Source organism: Nyctibius grandis, chromosome 10, assembly GCF_013368605.1.
Source record: "Nyctibius grandis isolate bNycGra1 chromosome 10, bNycGra1.pri, whole genome shotgun sequence".
Taxonomy (NCBI): domain Eukaryota; kingdom Metazoa; phylum Chordata; class Aves; order Nyctibiiformes; family Nyctibiidae; genus Nyctibius; species Nyctibius grandis.
This window is the reverse complement of record NC_090667.1, coordinates 22,882,802-22,905,097: the sequence shown is the minus strand read 5'-3', so window position 1 is coordinate 22,905,097 and position 22,296 is coordinate 22,882,802. Positions and strand designations below refer to the sequence as shown.

General features: G+C 47.6%; 1 protein-coding gene and 1 long non-coding RNA gene across 6 annotated transcripts in view; one reads left to right on the top strand and one right to left on the bottom strand.

Moving 5' to 3' along the window:
* The first annotated feature begins 468 nt into the window (after positions 1-468).
* Positions 469-22,296, top strand: part of LOC137667888 (uncharacterized) — a 46,824-nt gene continuing 24,996 nt past the window's right edge. Inside the window, exons 1-4 of the long non-coding RNA XR_011048859.1 lie at positions 469-566; positions 831-914; positions 8,365-8,489; positions 10,530-10,606. This is a non-coding gene — a long non-coding RNA (uncharacterized lncRNA). The remainder of the gene's footprint in view (positions 567-830; positions 915-8,364; positions 8,490-10,529; positions 10,607-22,296) is intronic.
* The window catches only part of MGLL (monoglyceride lipase), a 69,448-nt gene continuing 51,241 nt past the window's right edge, over positions 4,090-22,296 (bottom strand). For all 5 annotated transcript variants that reach the window (XM_068409062.1, XM_068409066.1, XM_068409065.1 and 2 more), the window contains exons 5-8: positions 22,125-22,235; positions 15,492-15,581; positions 8,881-9,096; positions 4,090-7,902 (exon numbers count right to left, since the gene is read on the bottom strand). In XM_068409062.1, coding sequence (XP_068265163.1) covers positions 7,777-7,902; positions 8,881-9,096; positions 15,492-15,581; positions 22,125-22,235 — 543 coding nt within the window. In that variant the 3' untranslated portion in view covers positions 4,090-7,776. The remainder of the gene's footprint in view (positions 7,903-8,880; positions 9,097-15,491; positions 15,582-22,124; positions 22,236-22,296) is intronic.

Sequence of the window (22,296 nt, the reverse complement as noted above, 5' to 3'; positions counted from 1 at the left end):
GGGTTGCTGCCTTCCCTGAAGAAGTGCTGAGGGAGAAGGGCAGAGAACTCGTTTTCTAGGGTTGCAAATGGTTTCTAGGGTTTTAGGGTGGAAATCAGAGGTGGGTTATTGGCAATAACCAAGGCAGGGGCTGCAGAGAGGCAGAGTATCTGTTAGGGAACAGCAGCCACATTTGGGTGCAGCTACAGACATGCAGACCCTTAAGGCTGAAGCCGAGCTTCAAGCAACTTGTAATCAGCATCTGGGGAAGGGGGCAAGCATGCACGTGCCTTTTGCTTTTCCTAGTTGTGGTTAACTTTAAGCCTACAAGTTTGGGGCAAAGTTTGAAGGGCATTTCAGGAGACTAAAGAAAGCCTTGGAAGAGGATCCGTACCATGCAAGGCTCTGGCTGCTCAGTTCCCAAAATAAGCTCTGAGAAATGAGAGTGAGAGCGTTCCTCTCCCTCCTCCTGTTACCGGCAGAGCAAGCTCGAGGGGAAAGGGAGCAGGATTGGAAAGTGAGATCTGCTCCCTCCTGACTGCAGCTCTCTGCCAGTGGGTCTGTTTTGCTCTCTGCTCTGTTTGCTGGTATGGCAAAACACAAGGCCATTGCTTTGGCATGGTGGGTTAGGAAAGAGGGAGGTGAAGGGAGTGCTGTGGCATGGCCAGATGCATCAGTTCATGGGCTCAGGGTAGGGTGGGGTTGGTCTTTTTAAAGAAATTTAAAGTAACTTGATGTAGCTTTCCCATGGAGGAAACTGAGCTGGTCGGTGTTGCACTGGGATGTCATTAAAACCCCAGTAAGAAAAAATGCCTCCCTCGTTATTCTTTTATCATTTCTTCACGAGCCAGGGTCATCCCAGTACCATTCGTACAAGGCTGCGACAATGATGAACCATGTGAGCGAGGCTGTGCAGAGAGCTGCTCTGGAGGAAGGCAAGTAAATGTGTTAGTTGCTGCTCCTTGAGATATACTTTAGGAGATGAAGACTGATCTTTCATATCAAGGCTATGATGACATTATATCTCTCCCTTCTGCTCAGAAGGTTTTATTCTAACACATTTTTGGCACAGCATAGCAGAACCACCAATATTTCTATGAATTTTATTAAGCTTGTTTCCATAACGGGAGCCAGCAATCTGCTCTCTAGAGCTCTTTCCACCTCCCTTCTCCCCGAATCTAAAACTGAACTTTTATCCAGGAGTTTTAAAACAAGTTCATTCTCTTTCCCTTTCCCAAAGGCTCTCATTGAGAAGCTGAAAATGCTTCAGGCGAGTTGTCCAGAAAGCTTTTTCTGTTGTGCTGCTTCTCTGGGCTGAGTGCCTGTCGGGCACAGCGTCTTCAAAGCCGTTCAAGGCACTGGCTCTGGCCACGCTGCTCCTGGGGTGACTGCTCCTTCCCTTCCTGGGGCTGGGGGAGATGGGGTATTTCTCGTTTCCTGATTTTATGTGACCTTTTCCAATCATGCGTGCAATTAAACAGGTCTGAAAGCACACGAGGGGAAAGCACTTTTGCTCTGCCGACTGCAGTGCTGGCTACGGTAACAGGGCAGATCAGTCTTGCGTGCAAAGGTCAGCGTTTGCTGGGCATCCAGGACTTGCCAGTCACGCAAGTGCCCCCAGGCTGGGTTTTGGTGCAGAGCAGCCGCAGCGTGGGATGTACACACACTCAGCACGGGGAAAGAGAGGACTTGGTGTTAAAAGGGCACGGGGTGAGCCCTGGAAGCTCAGAGCTGTCGGGGCTTTTGAAGCAGCAAACCCAAGGGCTGCCCTGTGCTGCAGGCAGGCGGATTGTTGCTGTCATTGTGGCACAAAGCTGACCCTGCAGTCCAGCGTGAGGGCAAAAACTGATTTTTTTTCGCTGGATGGGGAACCAGAAGTGTTTGTTTCTAGCACATGGATGTCACCTGCTCCTGTCTTGGCCTTAGGAGAGCTTTGCTGGTGTTGCCATTGCATGGTTTTCATCTGGATGAAGCGTGACTGTGATACGAAGGCTGCTGACCTGGGGGAGGCTGAAAAGCCCGGCTTGTCCTGGGGCTCTGGCTCACGGCAGGGTTTACTGTGTTCTGACAGGGCTTTGCTTGCCTTTGGTCAGGGACCCTTCTTAAACTGATGCAGGGAAGGTACCACTCGTCCTTTGCACTCGAGCTGCCATTGCTTCGCCTCTGCTGTTCGTTGCTGTGTGTTTTCTTACAAGACAAGCGTTCTCCATGCTGGACATCTTGCCCTCCCCTCTGCTCCCCACCCAGGCCAAGCAGCTTTGCCAAGTTTCCTCTGTTTAGCCATCAGCGCATATCATGCGATCCATCCAAACTCTTAATTGATCTCGTAGGAATTTTTTTCATCTGAATTCCTGGAATGTTTAGAGACACTGAAGAGCTTCCTCCGGAAGGAGGGGCAATTAATCCTGTGTCCCTCCTTCCCAAGGAGTGGTGGCTGTGCTTTGGGCAGGCCGGTTGTTTGGCTTGCTCCTGTTGGGAGGTGTGGGCTCTGCAGTGTTTGCTCGTGGATGTGGCTGTTTGGTTTAGTAAGGCAGTTGCTAGGAGAGCAGCAGGAAGGTGAGTGGTAGCTCCACATCAGCAGCTTCCCCATGGGATGGAGAAAGAGAGCATCCTGGACGGAGAGCATTGCTGTTTCTGTGTGCAAAGGGAACTGCTTCTGCTTGTACATGGAGAGAAGAGCAAACGACTGCTCAGAAAACCCCACTTTGAGAGCCTGGAGTGAGCAGGAGCAGCAGCAGCAGGGTGTCAGGCTGCCGGCACAGTGTGCAGGAGCGGTGGTCTCTGATGGTATGATGAGACCCGCACGGCCCTGTCGGCTCCATCCCCTTTCCCTGTGATGGAGATCTCCCCGAGGCCAGGCAGGGACAGTGGCAGCCGGAGAGGTGCAAGTTGCCCTCACCCCCACCAGCAGCTCTGGAGTGAATTACAGCCCCTCTTCTCTCTTCTCCTTCTCCCTCCTCCTCCGATGGTCTATAAATCCCACACTTAGCCATTTGCCAGCAGAAAATGCAATGTGATCAGGTGTACAGCCCACACGGGGCCACAGGAGGAGAGTGTAATTCTCTTGATTTAGCAAGTAGAGGTGTGAGGAGGATGAAATGAGTTGCCAGAGGTTGTGGGTTGGGTCCAGTGCTGCCAATGACTCCAGCTGGAGGGCCGGCATATGGACGCCGTCCCATCTGTCCCCTGCCACAGCAGTCGTCACCTGTTCTGAGGTGTGAGTGTCTGGGGAGCCCTCGCAAATGCAGCAGCTTGCTCTGAAGACTGTGCAGGGAGGGGGGCAGGAGGGGACCCTGCGGCTGGCTGAGCCCCAGCCCCACTTTCCGGGCCGGGGGGCCATTTCCACAGCACGGGGCACCCTGACAGCACCAGCCCTGGGTCTGGATGAACTGGGCGCTCTTACAGCACTGCCTGGGAGCTGAGAGCAACAAACCTCTCTGGGAGTCGCAGCTGGGGGCAAAAGGTAGGATTTAAGTGGCTGCTGCTCCTGGCCATGGTGCAGATGCTTCCTGTTTGAGTTGGGTGCGGTTCAGGACCAACGTAATATTAACGGGGTTGTGAAAGCGTGGGAGCCAGGCCTTGGAGCAGGCTGAGCTGGCCTGCTGCTCCAGGCTCCTCCACCAGCTCCGCACTGCTGTTTTGTCTGGGGTAGGGAAGCACTTGGGCCAGGGGATTTTTTTTTTAAGTTAGCACCTCTGCTACAATTAAAAAAAAAAAAGAAATCTTTGGCTCTAGGGAGGGTAGAGCTAGTTTTCCCTGAGATTACCCAGACAGCCCTGCTAGGTAGAAGTTAGATGTAAAGACATCTTACGCCCGCAGTGCCCCTACCTAATTTTTTATTGTGCTGCTCTGGGCTATAGCAAATAGTGGCGTGAGGCCATGATTGCAGGGCTCTTCGAAAAGCTGACCTTGAAGCCGAAAGGGAACCTCAGGCCTCCCTGAGACTGGGCTGCTGGAGAGCAGTTGCTGGCCATGCTGACAATTCAGCAGCGCCTGGGGGCTGCAGCTGCCGCCTCCAGAAGCTGAATGGCAATTTAAAATCTCTCTGCCTTTCCCTTCTCACCCTCAAGATGGATGGCAGTCACCAATGATGCCCTCAAACACTCTCTGTTCAGAAAACATAACTTTTATTATTAGTTGCAATATACATCGTATTCCTTTAAGAATCCTAAACTTGTATATGGTTTCTCCCACTGAAAATACATGTGTATGTATATATGTTTTTATATATATATATATATATATAAAAATGTATTTTATTGAACTGGAACACAACGGAACAAGAGAGAGAAGCTCAGAAATTACTCGGGAAAGTCAGTGTGATCTGAATGGGTTTGTGCTGGCAGTGTGCTAAGGTGAGCGGTGTAAAAAGAACAGGCTAAATAGAAAATGTGATGGCTTAGGTGGCGGGGAACGGTCTCTCAGTGCTACAGGTGGTGATATATACAGTAGTTACATGTTGCTATTGCTCAGTCATGAGTGCCACCTATTCCCAAAGGCAGACCGGTCTCTGGTGCGGCTCTGCACAGCAACATTCGTAAGGCCGGCTGTGCTCCCTGCACATGGGACCTGCCACTTGAAAACAGAGTTTAATTACACTTCCCTTGGCAGCAGCTCTGCTCATTACTAATTTGGTCAGCGAAGGAAGAATTCCTCCGGGGCATGGTGAAACCTAACTGGGTCACTATAAAGTAGCTTACAGGCAGGGTAAGGGATCAGCAACAGCAGTGAGAGCTGAAACGTGCAGGCTGAGCTGCAGCTGGTGCCAGTCAGCATCTCAGCTGGCCCAGGCTGAATTGCTCCTGGCTCCTTCCCTCCGCACACATCTCCCCACCTGCAAAGGGGCTGCTCCGGCTCTGCTCAGCAGCCTGCCTGGAGGTGGGTCGGGGCTTTTTATGGGTAGGTTTCCTTGTGTTCATTTCCTCAGAAGATAATTCTTTAGAAAACTGGCTGAGGGTGGCAGTAACCCCTGCTGTGCCAGGGGCTTGGGGCTTATTTGGGGGTTTTTTTGTTGTTCTTTCAGCTGTTTGTTAACCTGATTTTCGAATGCAGCTTCCCCAGGCCACGTGCCATTGCTGAGCTTAGCTAGACAGAGGGACAAGCCTTCCCCGGATCAACCTAATTGGTTTCCTTTTATTTCTGCTGAGCTGCAGATGTTTCTTGTGTGAAAAGACAGGTTTTATCGAAGGCACTGACCACGGACCTTCCTCTGCCTGAAGCCAGGTTGGAGGGAGCAGACGGGCTCTGACCTTCCTGCTGGAGGGTCACTTCCCTCCCCCCCGCAAAGTGCTTGTCAGTTTGGGAAGGGATGTAAAGAACGTGGGAATTGATTTGTTCCTCCTGACTTCCTCGGGAAAAGTGCTTTCAGAAATCCCATCCTTAAATCATCATCTTGCTACTACCCCCGCAATGTCTGTCACCACTGGATCACGCCTACTTGATTCCCCTTCCAGCTGAAGAAGCCTGTGAGGTTTATCACCGCTGTAGTGTTTTTGTTCTTGCTGTCTTTCCCCAGCAGCATCTGGCAAGGAGGGATCTTGCTCGGGGAAAAGAAGTTGCAACAAGCCAGGCTGCTGGAAGCTAGAGAGCAGATGACCTGTGCCTCGCCTCCTTCCCAAAGCAAGTGTCACCAGAAGCTTAGCAGGGGTTTGTGGGGACAGCTGATTGCACTGTAATAATGAATCAAAAGCTGGTGTTGCTGGGAGAACTACAGCTCGTTCCTCTCTTTAGAGGCAAGAAAATACAAGTATGAAAGTGCCTGGATCAACCTGTATAAAAGAGCCTTCCTGACTCAGGCCCCTTCGGGCCATTACAAGGACGTAACCTGCATTCACACATCCTTCATCCATCCACACTGCTGGGACCGAGTGGGACCGAGCCCTGATTCTGACTGTTATTGCACAAAGGTCCCTTTCCTGAATCTTGCCGGAACTGTCTTCAAGGGGAGGAGAGGTGGGTGACCCCCCCCCCACCAGTGACTGTCGCAGGCGGGATCCAGCCCTGGGGCAGCGGCACAAGACGCAGGGGTGGTTCCCACTGCTGCTGGGGAAGGCAATAAGGGGGCTGGTTTGCCACTGGGGGAGATGCCCCACTCTCTCATAGTGCAACATTTGCAGGTGTCTTCTTATTGCAAAATTGGAGGGAGAGGCACAGGTTAAACCCCTTCCCTTTGGCTAGTGCCAAGAAGTGTATTCGTAATTAGGGCCACCACCCTGGGCAAACTGAGCTGCACAGCCACGCCGTGATCACTATGCAGCTTTTGCTGTATCGATACAATGCCTCTGCTCCATAACTGCGTCTTAAATCTTTCCTTTAGCCCTGCTGCTACCAGAGACGCAGGAGCTCTAGGATCTGGCTTGTCTGCACCGCTGGACCAGTTCATGAGCTCCTCCATGGCAGCTTGTACACCAGTGCTCCTGGATGACCCCAGTGCAGCAAGGTAGATGTTGGATGGATGATTGCACCTTATATGCTGCCTTCAGGTCCCCATGCTGCTTAAAGGGGTGAGCTCGGCCCCTGCGCTCTGTGATCTGCCCCAGAGGTGGCTGTGCTGATTAGGAGGAGATTAGGATGAGCTTGGATGGGATCTCTGTTCACGCTGTGGGTCACCTGCTAAACTGGTGGACCATGAGGACACCCACTGCTAATCCGCACCCACCAGATGCTCTGCGCTTCTCTCTAGCATTATTTTCAGGACAGTTTCCAACTGATGAAGGAAAACAACAGATTATGACTGTAAAGTTATGGTGAGAGGACTGGATCCCGGTAGGACAACATTATTCCTTGCCAAGAGAAGGAACAATTAACCCCTTCTTTAGACTCTCCTCCCATCTCTTCCCCAGCTCCCAGCCACCTCTATATACATCATATATTATATTACTATATTCTCTTATAACTTTGACTTTGCTTTTTCAGTTTCAGTAGCGCAAGTGATTAATTCCAAAAGAAAAAAAAAAGAAAATAAAAGGAAGGACGAAAAGCAGCCCCTAGGAATATTTACAGACTAGTTCATCTTGCAGAGGAGATGGGGTTTGGCATTGGGAAAAGCATGGTTTTTGAATGTGCTAAGTGGGTTTGATTCCACATTCCTCCTCTCCCCTCTGGGATCCTGCTCTGATGATGAACATTAAAGAGCTGTTCAACGCGCTTTCCTCAAGCGCAGGCTCGCAGAGGACGTGTGGGGTGGTGGGGAGGCTCTCTTGATGCTCCCCCTGGCCTGGCCTGCTTATAAAGGTAATATCCAAAGGGCTCTGACCTTGAAAACCAGCCTTTCACCTTCAGGGAGCTCTCAGCTCCATTTTTAGCCTCTCCTCCTTACCCAGCACCTTCTTTACTGCTCTCCTCTCAAGGACCAGGGCTTTTAAGGTACTGGATGGCGGGGTCAGGGAAGGGACTGTACGCACCTGGAATCAAACCCATGAAGTGGAAGATACTGACTTCTTTAACATACCAAAAATTATTGCAGTATAAATACACCCCTGTCACCCCAGCGAAAGCAGAGAAGGGGAAGTGATGGGGGAAGTTTGGTGGGTGAGGGGCATTTCGGTAAAATCACCCGACCTGGAAAGCTTTGACAGCTGCTCCCACAGCTATGGGTTCTTCCCAAGATTAGGGCAATGGCCATTTACATCAGCAAATAATGCCCCACCCTGTGCCTCTCCCCCCATCCTCCCTTACACTGTGTATGATAAAATACCCCAACAGTCCCTCCACGTTAGATCTTTTTCAGAGAGACTTCTATTAAGAAAAGCATCTATTCCCAGAAGACCCCAGTAAGAACTGCAAAAACAATTTCTCTTAAGTGTGGCTGGTTTCCCCAGCTGCTGAGACCTTCTGGCCAATCCATGTTATTATTTCTGTGAAGACAGAGGTAGAGACCTCGGGCAGCTCTTTGTGGAGGGCGTGATAGGCTTCCTCATACACCTGCAACCAGGGAGAGAGCAGAGATTAGCACAGGAAAAAAAAAACTTGCATGAACAAAACAGCCTTCAGTCCCCTCTCGTCAACACCCCCAGGTCCAATACATCCTGCCCACACCTGGTCCATTTTTTTTCCTAGATGTGGCAGATTATGAAATCAAAGAGGTGCTATTGGTGGTGCTGGCCCTCCGTGAGCAAGAAGGCATTGGCATTGCAGCTCGACATCTGCGCATGGCCTGAGCACTCTGCTGCCCTTGAGGAAGATAATGCATGTCCCAACCCCATGCATTTCTTGCTTCCCATCCCACTAAGAAGGGGGAAATACTTATCATGCCCTTGGAGTTTAAAGGACAATGGGGGATGTTCCCATCATGCCTTGTGCAATTTTACTCCTTTTATGCCCAGACTATCCACTTATTTTTCCAATGACAAAAGCTTTCCCTTGGTCTCCCTGTCTCTCTTTCAGGCTCATTCATGTGCTAACAATTGGTTAATCAGCTGTGGCTCTCTTGAAATGAACAGATGTGAAGTGGCTTTTGTCGTGCGGTGCTTTGGAAAGGCCCCCTGCACCTTTACATGCTGGGGCATGAGGTAAGGTTGGTGCTCACACAATTGGCGTTGTTCAGAAGAGCTTTTGGGCTCAGCACTTTACCTGCCTGTGAGCCTCGTTCTGCTTCTACGCCAAGTTGCTTCAAGTCCAAGGGTCCCTCTAGGTACACAGCCATCCCTGCGTCAGGTCTTGAGATCACTTGCCGCCCCTTGCCCACAGCCCAGCTGTAGCTGGTGAAAGGCCACCACACCGTGCCTCAGGAGGGCTACCTCCTGGTGAAAGGGGCTGTAACCTGCTCGGTCTCACCAATGCATCAGCCCTGCTTTGCCTCCAGCTCCCCAGAGCTCAGCAGGCTCCCAACCCCTCACAGTCACTCATGTGCAGGCCAACACTGACAGGATTATACCCTAAAATTCAAGAAAGCAAGATGACCTTGAGTGTTTTGTCCTGACTCTGCACTGTGTCCATCAGTAAATAGGACCCTTTGATATCACAGAGCTTGTCAGAAGAGCCGTGTAGCACCAGGATGGGCAAAGTCAGCTTGGGCAGAGCTCGCTCAATTCTGGCAATGGCATTCATCAGCTGGATGACAAAGGAGACCTTCATGCCACCATGGTAGACCAAGGGATCAGATGTGTAAGACTCCATCTGGCAGGAAGAAAGAGGTAATTTAAGGTTAGCAATATTTCATGCAGAAAAGACAAAGCAGATCAGCCCGGCAGTGAGGAGTCTCTTCCCTTGGCTTGCACAGTCATTTCCTACTCTGTCAGGATATCCTGCCATCAGAGTCAAGGTCGAGGTCTTCACTGTGACCACCCAGAACGGCTCACACAACCTGGCTTACCCCATGCTGTGTGTTTCTCTCTTATGTCACTAGAAAATATTCAAGCCAAAGCTCTTTCTGCAGGCAAACAACCAGTGCTGGACAAAGACTCTTCCCATGGGGGCACTTGCCTGCATTCTCCTGCTCTACCACATCCTCCTGTCACTCAAAAGGTGACAGTCTCTTCTGCAGAGGGTTCTTCAGACTGCGTTACTTGAAAGCTGATGTTCTCCAGGTCCTTTTCCTCTCTGCTGAGGGCTCAGATGTTCTTCTCTTTTACCTTCCCTCTCTGGGAATGAAGATCGTGACCTACACCTACAGACAACTGACACATCTGACTGCAAATCACTCTTACTCGGAGGGGTCCTCTCCGGGTGCAAAGTGTGCACAGACAAGGCAGCAAATGACGGTATTAGGTGGTAGGCCAAAAAAAAAAAAGTCAACAACTTGCTCAGCCAGACTGTGAGAGGATAAAAATGTACAAGAGCTGGTGCAGAAAGTTGCTAGGAACGAGTAGTTACTGCAGAAGGCAAATCTACAGTAAATATTTGTATACTGTACATGGAGGCGGCCCACACAGCCACTGCCACCTCAATATTTGCCAGAATGCTTTGATTATGGGCTAGTCTCTGGCACAGCCTCCAGTTTCTCCCCGCCCTGGCAGATGTTTATAGAAACGATGGTTATTTATAGGTTAGCCGAAAACAGTCTCCTCCCCTTGCAGGCAGTGGGGTCTGTTCAGATTCTCCCTCGTTTTGCAGAGATGTGAGGCCCTCTTGCTGCTGCATGTGCCTGCCCTGAGGGGACCACGGGTGGGAGGTGACCCATAAGGCCACCCCAGGGACATACAGCTATGCGTAGGTGTAGGCACAGACACGCACCGTGGCAGGACAGCGTGGCCTGCCTGGTCCCCACCAAGAAGCCAGAAAGACTTTCGTGTGGATTCTGCATTCATCTTCCTGTGAGAGGACATTATCAGGGTCGCAGAAGGACACTATGTGGTGGGGTTTTCCCAGCTGGGGGGATTAATCTGCCAGAGGACGTGAAGCCAGTTTCCCTCCTCATTATCTCAAATGTGTGGGGGCACAAAGCAGTGGAAATGGCGCTGGCAGCAAGGCATGCTGGTGCTCACAAGACTTTCCCCATCACCTTCTTGCTTCCAGTCCCCACTGTTTCATGCTGCTTGAACCTATGGTTCTGTCCTGGCTTTGTGGGGATAAAATTTATAGAATCACTTTTCTGTTACATTTTTTTTCAGTCTGTGGCCAGCTGTGGTGTGGTGATCAAGGCAATCAGCAGTTAAATCCAGGGCAGCTGCCCCAGGCTGGCCCACAGGTGTGTGCTGTAACATTAACATCAGGTTCACTATAAATGGGAAAGCTGCTGAGGCTCTTTGCTCTGCTCTTCTTGATGGTTACTATCTCTGGAGAGACTTGCTACCACTCTATGAGCTAAGTATAATTTTTTGTCTTTTGTATTAGCATTGATATGGGTTTTCTTATTTTATTAAATCTGTCTTAAATGTCAACCCAGGAGTCTCCCTCCTTTTCTCAATTCTGTTTCTCAGGTGGGGAGGGGTCTTGGGTGAGGGAACAACTGCTTGTTGTTTAGCCCTGGGTGCAGGCTGAACGGAGACAGGTTGCTATCCCTGAGTGCAGCAAGGGGAAGGAGTGGGTGGGAATTTGGGACTATTAGTGGCTGGCACCCTTCCGTTCCAGCTCACAATGCTGAAGATGGTCAAGGAGGTGAGAGCTGGAGAGCCACTCTGAACTTGTACTGGAGCTGGACCAAAGAAATTCAAGTTGTTGTGGCACCCATTTAGGGACCCTTGGATTCAGCAGACATTTCCAGTATTTCATTAAGGCCATTGTTGTGTTTTGGCCTCTGTGCGAGATCATGGCTACTCTGGAGTGAGAGGGGTAGTTTATGGCAGGGAGACAAAGACAGAGATCTCTCATCACAGCTCCTAATATTAGGATCTTATGTATTCTAATCTCCCTTTCAAAGAAGAAAGTGTCCATGCACGCTGAGGGTTTGGAAAACACTGTTTGTAAGAGACCACTGCAAAGTTGAGATTATGGTTAGGGTAAATGGATCTACTCTTAAGACATGTTGAGCAACCTCTGCTCCTGCTGAAGGCCCTAGGAAGCAGAGAGGCTGAACAGCACGTGGTCCTCTCTTGGCTCTGCACAGACCCTCCCAGTGCCCAACCAGCTTGTTGGTGCAGAAACCCTCACTCGTGCCCGCCATCCCCTACCCCACTCAGCCTGCCTGCTGTACCTTCCCTGCGCTGCAAAGGGTTTCAAAAGAGCAAGGAGCTGCTGTGTTGAGAAAGCAGCATCCTCTTGTGAACGTGCTCATGGAAAAAGTTCAGCTTTGACTTCCACATCACCAACCGCCTGGTGTGGCATTGCTAGCTCTCCTGTTGACAGCTGGGTGTACCCTGATATTTTCAGCCAAACGTGTTGACTTTTCATCAGCATTTTGAGGAGAACCGCCGCGTTGCACTGGCTACTTAGCAACTGCCTTCAGCCTAATCTGGGAGTTACTTGTCTGGATCCGTGTCACAGTGCTGCGCTAAAGCAACACAGCTTTGACATGGGTTTCTTTTTATTGTTTAGGGTTTGTTTTTGTTTTTTTTTTTTTAATTGAAGGCAGCAAATGAAGGACTTTGCGGGGGGTGGGATCAGGAGGGGTGGGCGGATGGATTGACAGAAGTTTCCTTCCCATGGAATAAAACAATGTGGATGAATTCATGTGAGCTGGCCCCTTCCCCAGCCCCATAAATGCTAAGAGAATGACCTAATGGGTTTCTTTTCTTCTCTTGTTCTTTTCTGAAAGAACAGGGATTTTTTAGCTACTGAGCAGCCAACAAATATTTTTGTGTAGATGATGGGAGGGGAAAAAAATAATAACCCAATCTTAACCCAGATTGATCAGGATGGGGAGAGGGAGGATCCTGCTCCCAGTGAATGAACAGGAATCCTTGTCAGAGGTGATGTTCAGTGCACGGGGCGAGCGCAAAGCAGCAGCTTGCTGGGAAAAGAGAGAAAGATAGCGAATGGGCTGTGTATTCTACAGGCTATAAACTGAAAACCCTGCAAGCCCAGGGCTCCTGTTGGCACACCGAGCTCTGGGACAGTGGGGGCAAGCGAGTGAGGGTGACCCTGGGAGAGCCTGCGACAGCTTCCAGCCACGGTCCAGCGAAGGTTCAGCAGAGTCCATCACAGCAGCACTTTTTTTCTCTTTATATAATGCTAAGACAGAAGCAACCATTAGGGCTCCTGCTGCATTATGTTCCCCTCCTTAGAGGTCTGTATCTTCCCTTTGCATTTTGCAGAGCAATAAATTCATTATAAGGCAATTACAGCCTCACCCTATGTGGACTCTGCAGGAACAAGACTGAAGTGAGGGGGACTATTCCACTGAATTCAAAGGCAGCTAAAAAAGATTAATGGAGTAAAGGGGTGCCTGCCCCTGTGATGTTATTCCTCCTTGGAATAACAGGGCTGGGTTTTTGAGGTTGCTTCTTGGTCTGTTTTGCGTCTCTTGCATTTGATATCAAGCAGATCAAACGAACATCTCTGTATCATCCTGTGTTTCAGTCCCGACACCCTGAGGACAGCCTGCTGGGAACACAAACTCATCAGGAAATTCTTGGATGTGTCCCAAAAATATTTCTAGAGAATAGAAAGTTGGTCTGGCAGGAGAATATGTTTAACATCTAAATAATGGATGCTTCCAGTACATTGTGTGCTTTGAAGCTGTGCGTCTTGAGTCCAGAAGGAAGGTGGAGTGTGCATTAGAGGTAGCCAGAGGACTGAGATGCTGTGTTGTCTTCAGTAAGTGCCTGGAGCCTCAAATACTGGTGTTTGAAAATGGTCAGGAAAGCGCTTTACATCGCAATCCACAGCTGCTATGTCAGCTGTGTGTTCACTTGCAGGTGTGCAGGCAGCACAGCAAGGAGGGGCTCCGTGTCTCGTTTTGAAGACTGCTCCATTAGAAGCAGACTCTAATGAAGCAGACCTACATTTTTATCCATTGCAAAAGGCTTTCCCTTGCTCCATGGAAAAGGAAGGGGCAGAGGAAAAACAACAACACTCAAAGGAAGCTCTTGAGACTTGGAGCATCATAGAGCAGAGGGAGCAGCAGCAAATATTTGTGTAGAAAGAGAACAGAAGAGCATTGATTATAAACTATGTCCAGTGGTTGCTGTGGTGATTCCTGACATCACCCCAGCAGCCTACATGGAAATGCTCAGCCAATATTGTGCACCAAATTAAGGGACCTCACTGACTCTTTTCTGAATGCGTTATAGTTTGGGATGTCCCCACATCAGCACTTCTCTCCTGTAAAGCTATTTAGTGCAGCACTAGCATCTTCCAGCAGAGGATCCAGCTGTCAGAGGTGTATTTAGAACTGCTGCCCTTAAGGACCAGCTGCGGCACAGAGTTCAAGTGCCACACAACAAATCAGTGCAGAGGCAGGCAAAGAGCCACGTGTCCTAGCCACGCTCGCTCTTCAGGTACAGGGTAACACTCTCAAATTCCTCCCCTCCTCCAGAGCACTGATGGCTTTTATCCTCTAAATACAAATGCAGAAGTGAAAACTTTCCTCCGTGTGACTTTAGTGAATTTGTTCTCTAATTCAAACCTTTTCTCTGAATTATATGCAACAAGTTATGGCAGCTGAATGTAATTAAGAACAGGTTTCTACAGCTTGACTGCAATCATCCTGCTTCCCAAGTATCTATTTTGTACAGCCTCATATGGTACTTAAGAACATGTCAGACGGTGCATCAGTGGATGCAGATGAACTCGCTCCATGCTCATCCTGACAGTTTCCTAGAACCTACTTTGTCTTTCTTTTCTCAGCTCCTTGGATCTTTCCGCCTTCGGCCCAGTGCAATGTTATGCTCTGTTCACAGATAAGTGAACTGAAAGTTGTTTTACCAAAAACCTCTTTAGCAGAGCCGAGAAACAACCCTGAACGCCTTGAGACCGTTCTGGGAGACTCTTTGCTTTCCTGTTTACTGAATGGGTACGTCGGAGAGGTGGGATATGCTGAGGATATGCACTGCACTCACACTGACATTGTCTTTGCTCCTGATCCTTTCAGCTTCAATTCTAATGCCAGTCGAGCTGCCTCCCCAGAGGAAGGCAATTTATTAACTTCCACTTAAGATATGAACCATTGCATGAACAGCAGGAACAATGACAGCGAGTGTCAGTGAGATGTGAGCTGACGTGGGAGCACAGGAACAACTGACTGCTACAGCAGCAAAGCTCTCCTGCTTTTGACACACCTTGGGTGCCATCTTCTATCATTCAAGTTGATTTCTAAAAGGCACCAAGTTCTGGGTCACTTCTCCCTCCAGACAAGGCAACTTCGTTCCCTTACAGTTCTTGTCTCCCTCCTTTCACTTGTCCCACAACAGTGAGAAGGAAAAAACCTCATTATGTGTTATTGCAGGATTTGCAACAACATCTGGTTTTGCCAGCGATGGCATGAACAGGCTGCAACAGTTGTAACCAGGAGTGGGTATGAAGGGCAGAGGAGTCCCAAGCTATGGTGACACTACAGCAACTTCACCCTGGAACAGCTCCATGCACAGTCGCGGTGGTGGAGCTGGAATTGGGTTGTTACAGCAGCTGCTTCAATTGCAGCTCATTTAAGTACTATTATCAGGCACAGCAAGAACACATCGTTTGTTTGGAAAGGCTGTAGCAGAGCCAGCGTGTAATCCAGGAGATGTCGTTGTTCTTTGGAGCAAGCATGCTCTATTCCTCTGTTTGAATGCACTCAGCACAACGTGACCCTGGTTTGTAAGCAGGAAAACAAATCTCTGGGACTGTAGAGTTTTGCCTGGTTTCACTGCAAAGAGCAGGGTTGGAAAAGTTGACTTTAGCAGTGTGTTTGCAACCTGTATGAGCTGTTTTTTGCCGCTGTAACGAGTGTTGGCAGTGCAGCAGAGACAAACACCATTCCTCTGTGCTTTCCACCACAACCGTAGCACAGGTCTCTCTTATGTCTTGTACCCACAGTGGCTGCGAAGGGAAGAACAGCTCATTTCCCAGGGTGAACTAAGGTTTCTGCTGTGTGTAAAGTTTGTTCCACTGACTTCAGAGATGTTTCACCTTTTTACACCAGCATAGATGTTGCCCTTGTGATTCAGCAAAACATTTTGTTTTAAAAAGAGAAATGGCATTAAGGTTCTCACCTCCTTCTTGTTCCGGGAAATTGCACTTGGATCTATTGATCCCAGTGACAGGTTTGGGAGAACAAAGTTGAGCACTTTCGCCGCAAAAACCTGTGGGAGAGGAAAGTAAGCAGTTAGAGAGCTAATTAGAGCAAGAGAGAGAACATACAGGGCCAAATCCTGAGCTGATGGGAGTCAGTGCTGAAGTTAAACAGTTGAGAAATGCCAACTGACACTGGAAAAGATCTGTCCTATATTTCAAGCATTTCTCTTAAAGAGAAAGTGTTTAAACTGCTCCTGGGATCAGGGAGTGGGTGTGCTAGTCTGAAATGCCATCAGCTGTCTATCCACATGCAACATCACAGCTTCATTGTACTTTGCCTTTTTCTCATTCTCAAGTTAACTTCTAAAAAAGGCCTCAGTGAAGCACTTTGATAGGAAAAAGCCATCTCTAGCCCTCGGAAGGGCTGGGTTTTGCTGTTTTACTGCCCTTGCCTTGCTGCCACAGCTCTGATTTCAGGCTGCAGTGCAGAAGTGATGTTTGGTGCAATTTGCCTAGGCTGCACTCTTTGTGATAAGCGTATTCTCTGGAGAACTTGTAAATAAACAACAGCAAAATGTGCATGCATTGGCTAAGGAAACCCATTGCTCACTTGTCTCCTGGGAACGAGACACAAAAGCATTCAGCAGCCCAGGCTCAAAACCGCTGGCAGAAGAAAGGGAAACATCTTTCATTTCAATAGCACTACAAGCATGTTAATACCAGGGTTCTGCTCTGATCTTTGATAGCTATCTTAATTAAATCATCACCACTTAAGTCAGAAAATATGCAGTTAGTGTTTGTTGGTCTGTTTTATGGCCCTTTCATGTTCACAGCTAACACTTGTAGGTAGGCTGTCACCTATGTTCTCTGTTTCTGCTGATACCTAATCACTTCTGAAGCACTCCCTGGCATTTCGGATCACAGATGATACATGACAGAGTAATTATGATGTTAGAGGAATAACACAAGGTTGAAGTCAAAGTCATCCAGGACTGAAAAGCAGTAAAGACTCACAGCAGATTTGAGAACATGTGTGCACCTTGGGGTGGATATGACTAGGAACCGCTGTCACTGCCTACCAGTATATTGAACCCCTCACTGCCTATGACGTTGTGTCAGCAAAATTAGTTTCTACTGAGGTCTCTGGAGTTAGACTAGTAAATTAACATATCCACACCGATGCAACCTTATGATGCAAACAAGCAGGAATGGGGTTTTCTTTGTTTTGTGTTAACTGCAGGCAGCGATGATTTGGCAAATGCACCTTTATGAATCCTAGGCAAGGTTATGGACTCTCAGCGCTGACAACGCTGTAAAATTTTGCTTCTCTGAAACCACTTATGATGACCCAGGTATATGCTAAGTAACTGTGGACACCTAGCTGAGGTATTTAACTTAGAAGTGTAATTGTCCTAGGCTTTCTTTACAGAGTCTGGGGAGCACCTCTAACATCCCAACAGTGGTCTGGAAGTGCCTGTCTCCAAAGATGATCATGGCAACCTAAGGCAATTAGGCTGCCCTAAAATTGGAGCCTGAGTTAAGAGCTAGGGTGAGTTCTTATGCCTAATGATTGCTTATTCAAGAGGAAATACCTTGGCATGAGAGGCTAGCTGATGCTCCCTCATTATCTATTTAGAGTATTGGCCACAAGATCAATATGTTGGTATTAAGGCCACAGATACTTAGGTCCAAGATGACACATAAAAGAGTAAAAGATGGCACGTTTTTTGGAAGATAAGGGCTTTGCTTACTTTTAAATTTTGCTGAAGAAGGAAGTTAGTTGGCATACTCTCAAATTCCAGAAGCAGCCATGACTTTGATGGGGATTCTGCTCCATGTCTGCTTAGTACGTGTGTGAATATTTATATTCCCGAGGATCTGCAATAGGGATTTTGCAGAAGGAGCATGAATTTGAATCTTCCTCTCACATGAACAACAATAAACCAGCCTAATGATATGCTGAAGGCAGGGAAGGTGTGACAAGGAAAGGACAACTACATATATGCTCTTTCTCAGGCTCTTCCTTGTCAGAGACAGGTTAGACAGGCTTTTGTCAGATTCAGTATGGCCATTTTTCTGTTCTAATATATGCTTATCATCCCAACCCCACAGCCTGCTGATGACCTCGTCTCCGTGACATGATTTGAAAATGTTCTTGAAGTTTTTGTGCGTATCTGGAGTTTTGCCAAACAAGTCACAAGCTGATTGCTAAACTGCCACAGAGATAGGGCTGGCTTCTGACCAAAAGTATAGAAGCACATACCGTCCTGGGCTGGTGATATCAGAGAAGTCATTTCTGGTGTTCAGCTGCACAAGAGACCCACAAGGCCCTGTATATAGACACCTCAGATGTACTTACACACACACATATATACTCCCTGTGTGCATAAAACCTCTTATTTACGCACAGACAGAACCAACCTTGGTCTATAGGATTGATCGTGAAAGGGCTCTGTCACCATCCTGCAGGAAATGCTCCATTCCCTCCAACATGTAGTACACCCTCAAAATTCAGATGTAATTATGATGATTCTTGGAGGCAAGGTCATGGCCAGAAAAATCAAGTTTTATGTTATAATGAAAAATTCAGAAGGTTCTCCGGGGCCTTCACTGATTTTGCGAGCACTGTGGTACAGTTTGTGACATGCCCAGCTTTAATTAAAAATTGTGTTGTTGAAATGCTGGCTGTATTTGATATGTGAAAGTTTATCTCCCTGTTGGTTCAAAGTGGCAATGTAGGTTCTTGAGAGAATAGCTCCCAAATGATCAAGAACGGGTAATGGAATGATGGGGCTATTACTGGTTGGGCTGAGGATGATACTACAGAGCAGTGGGTATTAGAGCTGCTCAAGGCCACCATAGGTGTGTGAATTACTAACAGTGTTCAAATTCAGCCCTTCCTTCTCTATGAGAAAGATCTCAGAATAAGATTGAAATAGATGCCTGAGCATTGCCTCTTGATTGGAAGTGTAACTTAGAGCTGATTTCAGTTTTTTTGCGTTAGTTTAACTATACGGGTGCTTCACGGTGTAGACACTGTTCTGAATTGAGCAATCCCTCTTCCCTGCGCACCTCGGCGTGCTTATTTCTCTCTCCCATGACCTCTACTTGCCAAACTGCTTGTGTGAATGCCCTTTAGTTCATTTCAGCTACAAATGAGCTGGATTAACGAAAATGTGGTGTTTGAACTGGTTAAGCTAGCCAGGCTCATTTGACTGAGCTGAAAAGTCTCTGGAAGCTCATAACACTGTGATGAGAGCTACAGAGAGCAGGTTGAGAGCAACTGAACATTTTTATCAGGGAGATATTATATCAGGGATATGATTTGATATGATATGATCAAGGAGATATCAGATATGATGTCTCCATACCTGGATACCAAGCCACCTTATATGTTTGTCTGAACCAGATGACTAACATCTCTGCTAAACTGGATGGACCAGAGCAAAGCCAAAATAAGAGTTTTTAATATAATACTTTCTTCTAGTTTGGCTATATCTTTAAAAACAGTTCTCTGCACTGTTACTGGGTGCAGATTCAGCCTGAATGACTGGGAGATGCTCAGGTACTGGAACAACGTGATGTCCAGTTGGGTTGGAAAGTAATAGATCAGCAAGAGACCAAATGGAAAACACGAAAAGCAAAGAGAGAATATTGTGTACTTAGTCTTCAAGGCCTAGGCTGAGGGTTAGCATAGGATTAATCATCAGGGAATATTTCCTAAGGAGTTGTCCTGCCCACCTGATTTCAAAGCATTCAATAGCAGAAATATAGTGGGAGATACTCTTTTACACTTACTCTGCTCTTTGCTAGCACATGTGACTCCCGTCCCTCTGCATCCTTTGAAATCTTGACGATTCAGAGCTGAATTTTGTCGAGATGAGTTGAGAAGAAAAGGGGGAAGGCAGCTACATCCCTCCCTCTTCACTGGATTCGCAACAAGTAGGTCAATGCTTCTATCAGGACGCAGGATTTATAGGGCATTGATTGTTTCTGCAAAGATTTTCCTGCACGTAGTCTGCAAATGCGCTGCGTTTCCGCTGCTGCCAGGCTGGTTCAGCAGCAAGGGAAGGTATTTCTAGCACAGACTGAAGGACCCAGTGTGTAATCTGGCCCACTGTTATTGTTGCCTTGAACCCTCACTTGTTTAGGCCAAGGTAAATTCTTGCTCAGCTGGAAACTTACCCAGCAAAGGGATGAATGCAATGGTCCTCAGGAAATGGCCCAGGGCCGAGAAGTCGTACCAGTTCCAAGGGAAAACCAAAGCCTTTGTGCCTCAGAGACACAAACACCAATGAAATGTTTTTTGGCTCTCAGAGGGAAAAAAAAAAAAAAGGCACAGAAGTGTTTTCAGCTCAGCTTTATGGGAAAATGTGGCTTATGCAGGAATACTCTGCCTGTTTTCACTCCTTCCTCTTGAAAATACCTTTTCAACTCCAGGACTGATTTCAGCTAAATTTGACAGAGCAGAGATATTTCAGGAATAATTATTTTTTTTATCAGTTTTGAGATACAACAATAGATTTGAAAGAGAAAGAACCTCACTCTGCACTTGTATTACTGCATGTGAGAGACTCTCTAGGAAAGAGACCATATAAACACCTCCAAAATACTTCAGTTAGAGATTAGGACTTCCTACACTGAAATAAAGCAACAAACTGCAAGAAACCAGACTACAATAATACTAGTTCCGACAGAACTGGTGAGTCCTTATTTCAGGAAGGGTTTTCATCTAGCAAAATGTATAGCTCTAGAAGAAGGAAAATCTTTCCATGACTCGACTAGAAACAGAAGGCTAACAGTGTCTCTCAGATTCAGACCCTATAATATTTTTTTTCTTAGTATTTATTCTTTCTCCTTTTCCAAAGTAAGAAAAAAACAGGGGCACTGGTACTCATGAGACCCTTATGCTGAGTCAGGTATAGCCTCACCTGTGCAGAATCAGCTGCCAGCCTTCTAAAAGCATGCTTTGGTGCTCTTACTCCTATTTAAATAAGTTTTTCCAGACTGGATGACCTCAGGATTCACTTCCCCTCTGAAAAGTAGGCGGGACTGTGCGGGAGGCACTTAGAAAGAAAATATTGACTGGCATCCAGGTGGTGCAGATCTCAGCAGGGTTTTGCATTTTAAGGCTAGAGGTCTTAATGCATTTCCTTCAGTGGAAAAGTGAGGTGATTAAAAAGCACCCTTTGGTGCTTGTAATGATTTGTGGGGTCAGTAGATGGCTTTGGCTGCAGCAGAAGGTGTGACAGGATTATACTGAAAGCTGAGGCAATCTGTTTCCTTTCTCTCAGAGAAAAAAAAAGGCAGGAGAAATAGCTTAGAAGTGGATTAAAACAAGAAGCTAGCCCTAGGAGAAGAGTCTAGGGAGAAAGGATAAAGGAACGAGTCCTGTGGGAATTAGATGGTCTGTCCTTCCTACTGGTCCTTCCCTTTGCTTCCAGCTTCTTTTAGGATTGTTTTTTACTCTTTTAAAGATCAGAAAGGAGGAGAGAGCTGAGGGTCAGTTGCCTTGCAGAGCTTCCCTGGGGAAAGGCAAACTGGGCAGTGCAAATTTGGATCAGAAACAGCTCTGAAAGGGAGATAAGAGTGGGAGCGGGGTAAAGCCTAAATGCAAACTGAAGGAGATGGTCTGGACAAGAACCAGTGTCATGGTTATGCAGGGATAAAATCTATAGAATCACTTTTCTGTTACATTTTGTTTCAGTCTGTGGCCAGCTGTGCTATGGTGATCAAGGCCATTAGCAGTTAAATCCAGGGCAACTGCCCCAGGCTGGCCCACAGGTGTGTTCTGTAACATTAACCTCAGGTTCACTATAAATGGGAAAGCTGCTGGGGATGGGGTGGCTTCTTTGTTCTGCTCTACTCAACGGTTGCTCTTCCTGGAGGAAGTTGCCACCACTCTATGAGCTAAGTACAATTTTGTGTCTTTTATATTAGTATTGATATTGGTTTTCTTATTTTATTAAATCTGTTTAAATTTCAACCCCCAACTCTCCCTCCTTTTCCCAATTCCCTTTCTTGGTTGGAGGGGACATTTGGTGATAGAACCACTGGTTATTGTTTTGCCCTGGGTGCAGGCTGAATGGAGACAACCAGCTATAGTACCAAACCAAATGGGATGTTGCTGGGGCAGTGATGCTTTAGCTGGAAGCCTCCTTTGATGGGACTTAAGAGCTCTAGTTTTGTTTAGAAATTGGTCATCACCCAAATGCCAGAAATAACCCTGGTCTGACCTAGCCAGCAGCCTGTGTAGCAACTACACCAGACTCTGTATGAGTCAGGAAGAAAACTGTAGGAGAGGAAGGGAAAGGACAGCACGGTGAGGGCTGCTGCAGGGTGTGGTGAAGAGAGTACAGTCTGCTACCACCTCCTGAGGTAGCATTGTTACCCAACTCTCATTTAAAAAAGTTTTTCTGGACGAGTTCAGGATTCACTTCCCCTCTGAAAAGTAGGTGGGACTGTGGGGGAGGCACTTAGAAGAGAAGCGTTGACTGGCATCCAGGTGGTGCAGATCTCAGTGGCGTTCTGCATTTTAAGGCTAGAGGTCTTAACGTGCTTCCTTCAGTGGAAGAGTGAGGTGATGAGGTGCAATGTGGGTTTGCTCTTACCTTGATGGGAGTGGCGACTTCTGGGTTGGCTACCACTAAAGGAGAGATTAACAGCATGCCTGAGAACTCGCTGGGTCTCTCACTAGCTGTCAGAATGGAGATGGCTCCCCCCTGCAATGCAAAATAACAGCCCACAGCTTAATACAGGTGCCAGCATCTCATTTATATAGCA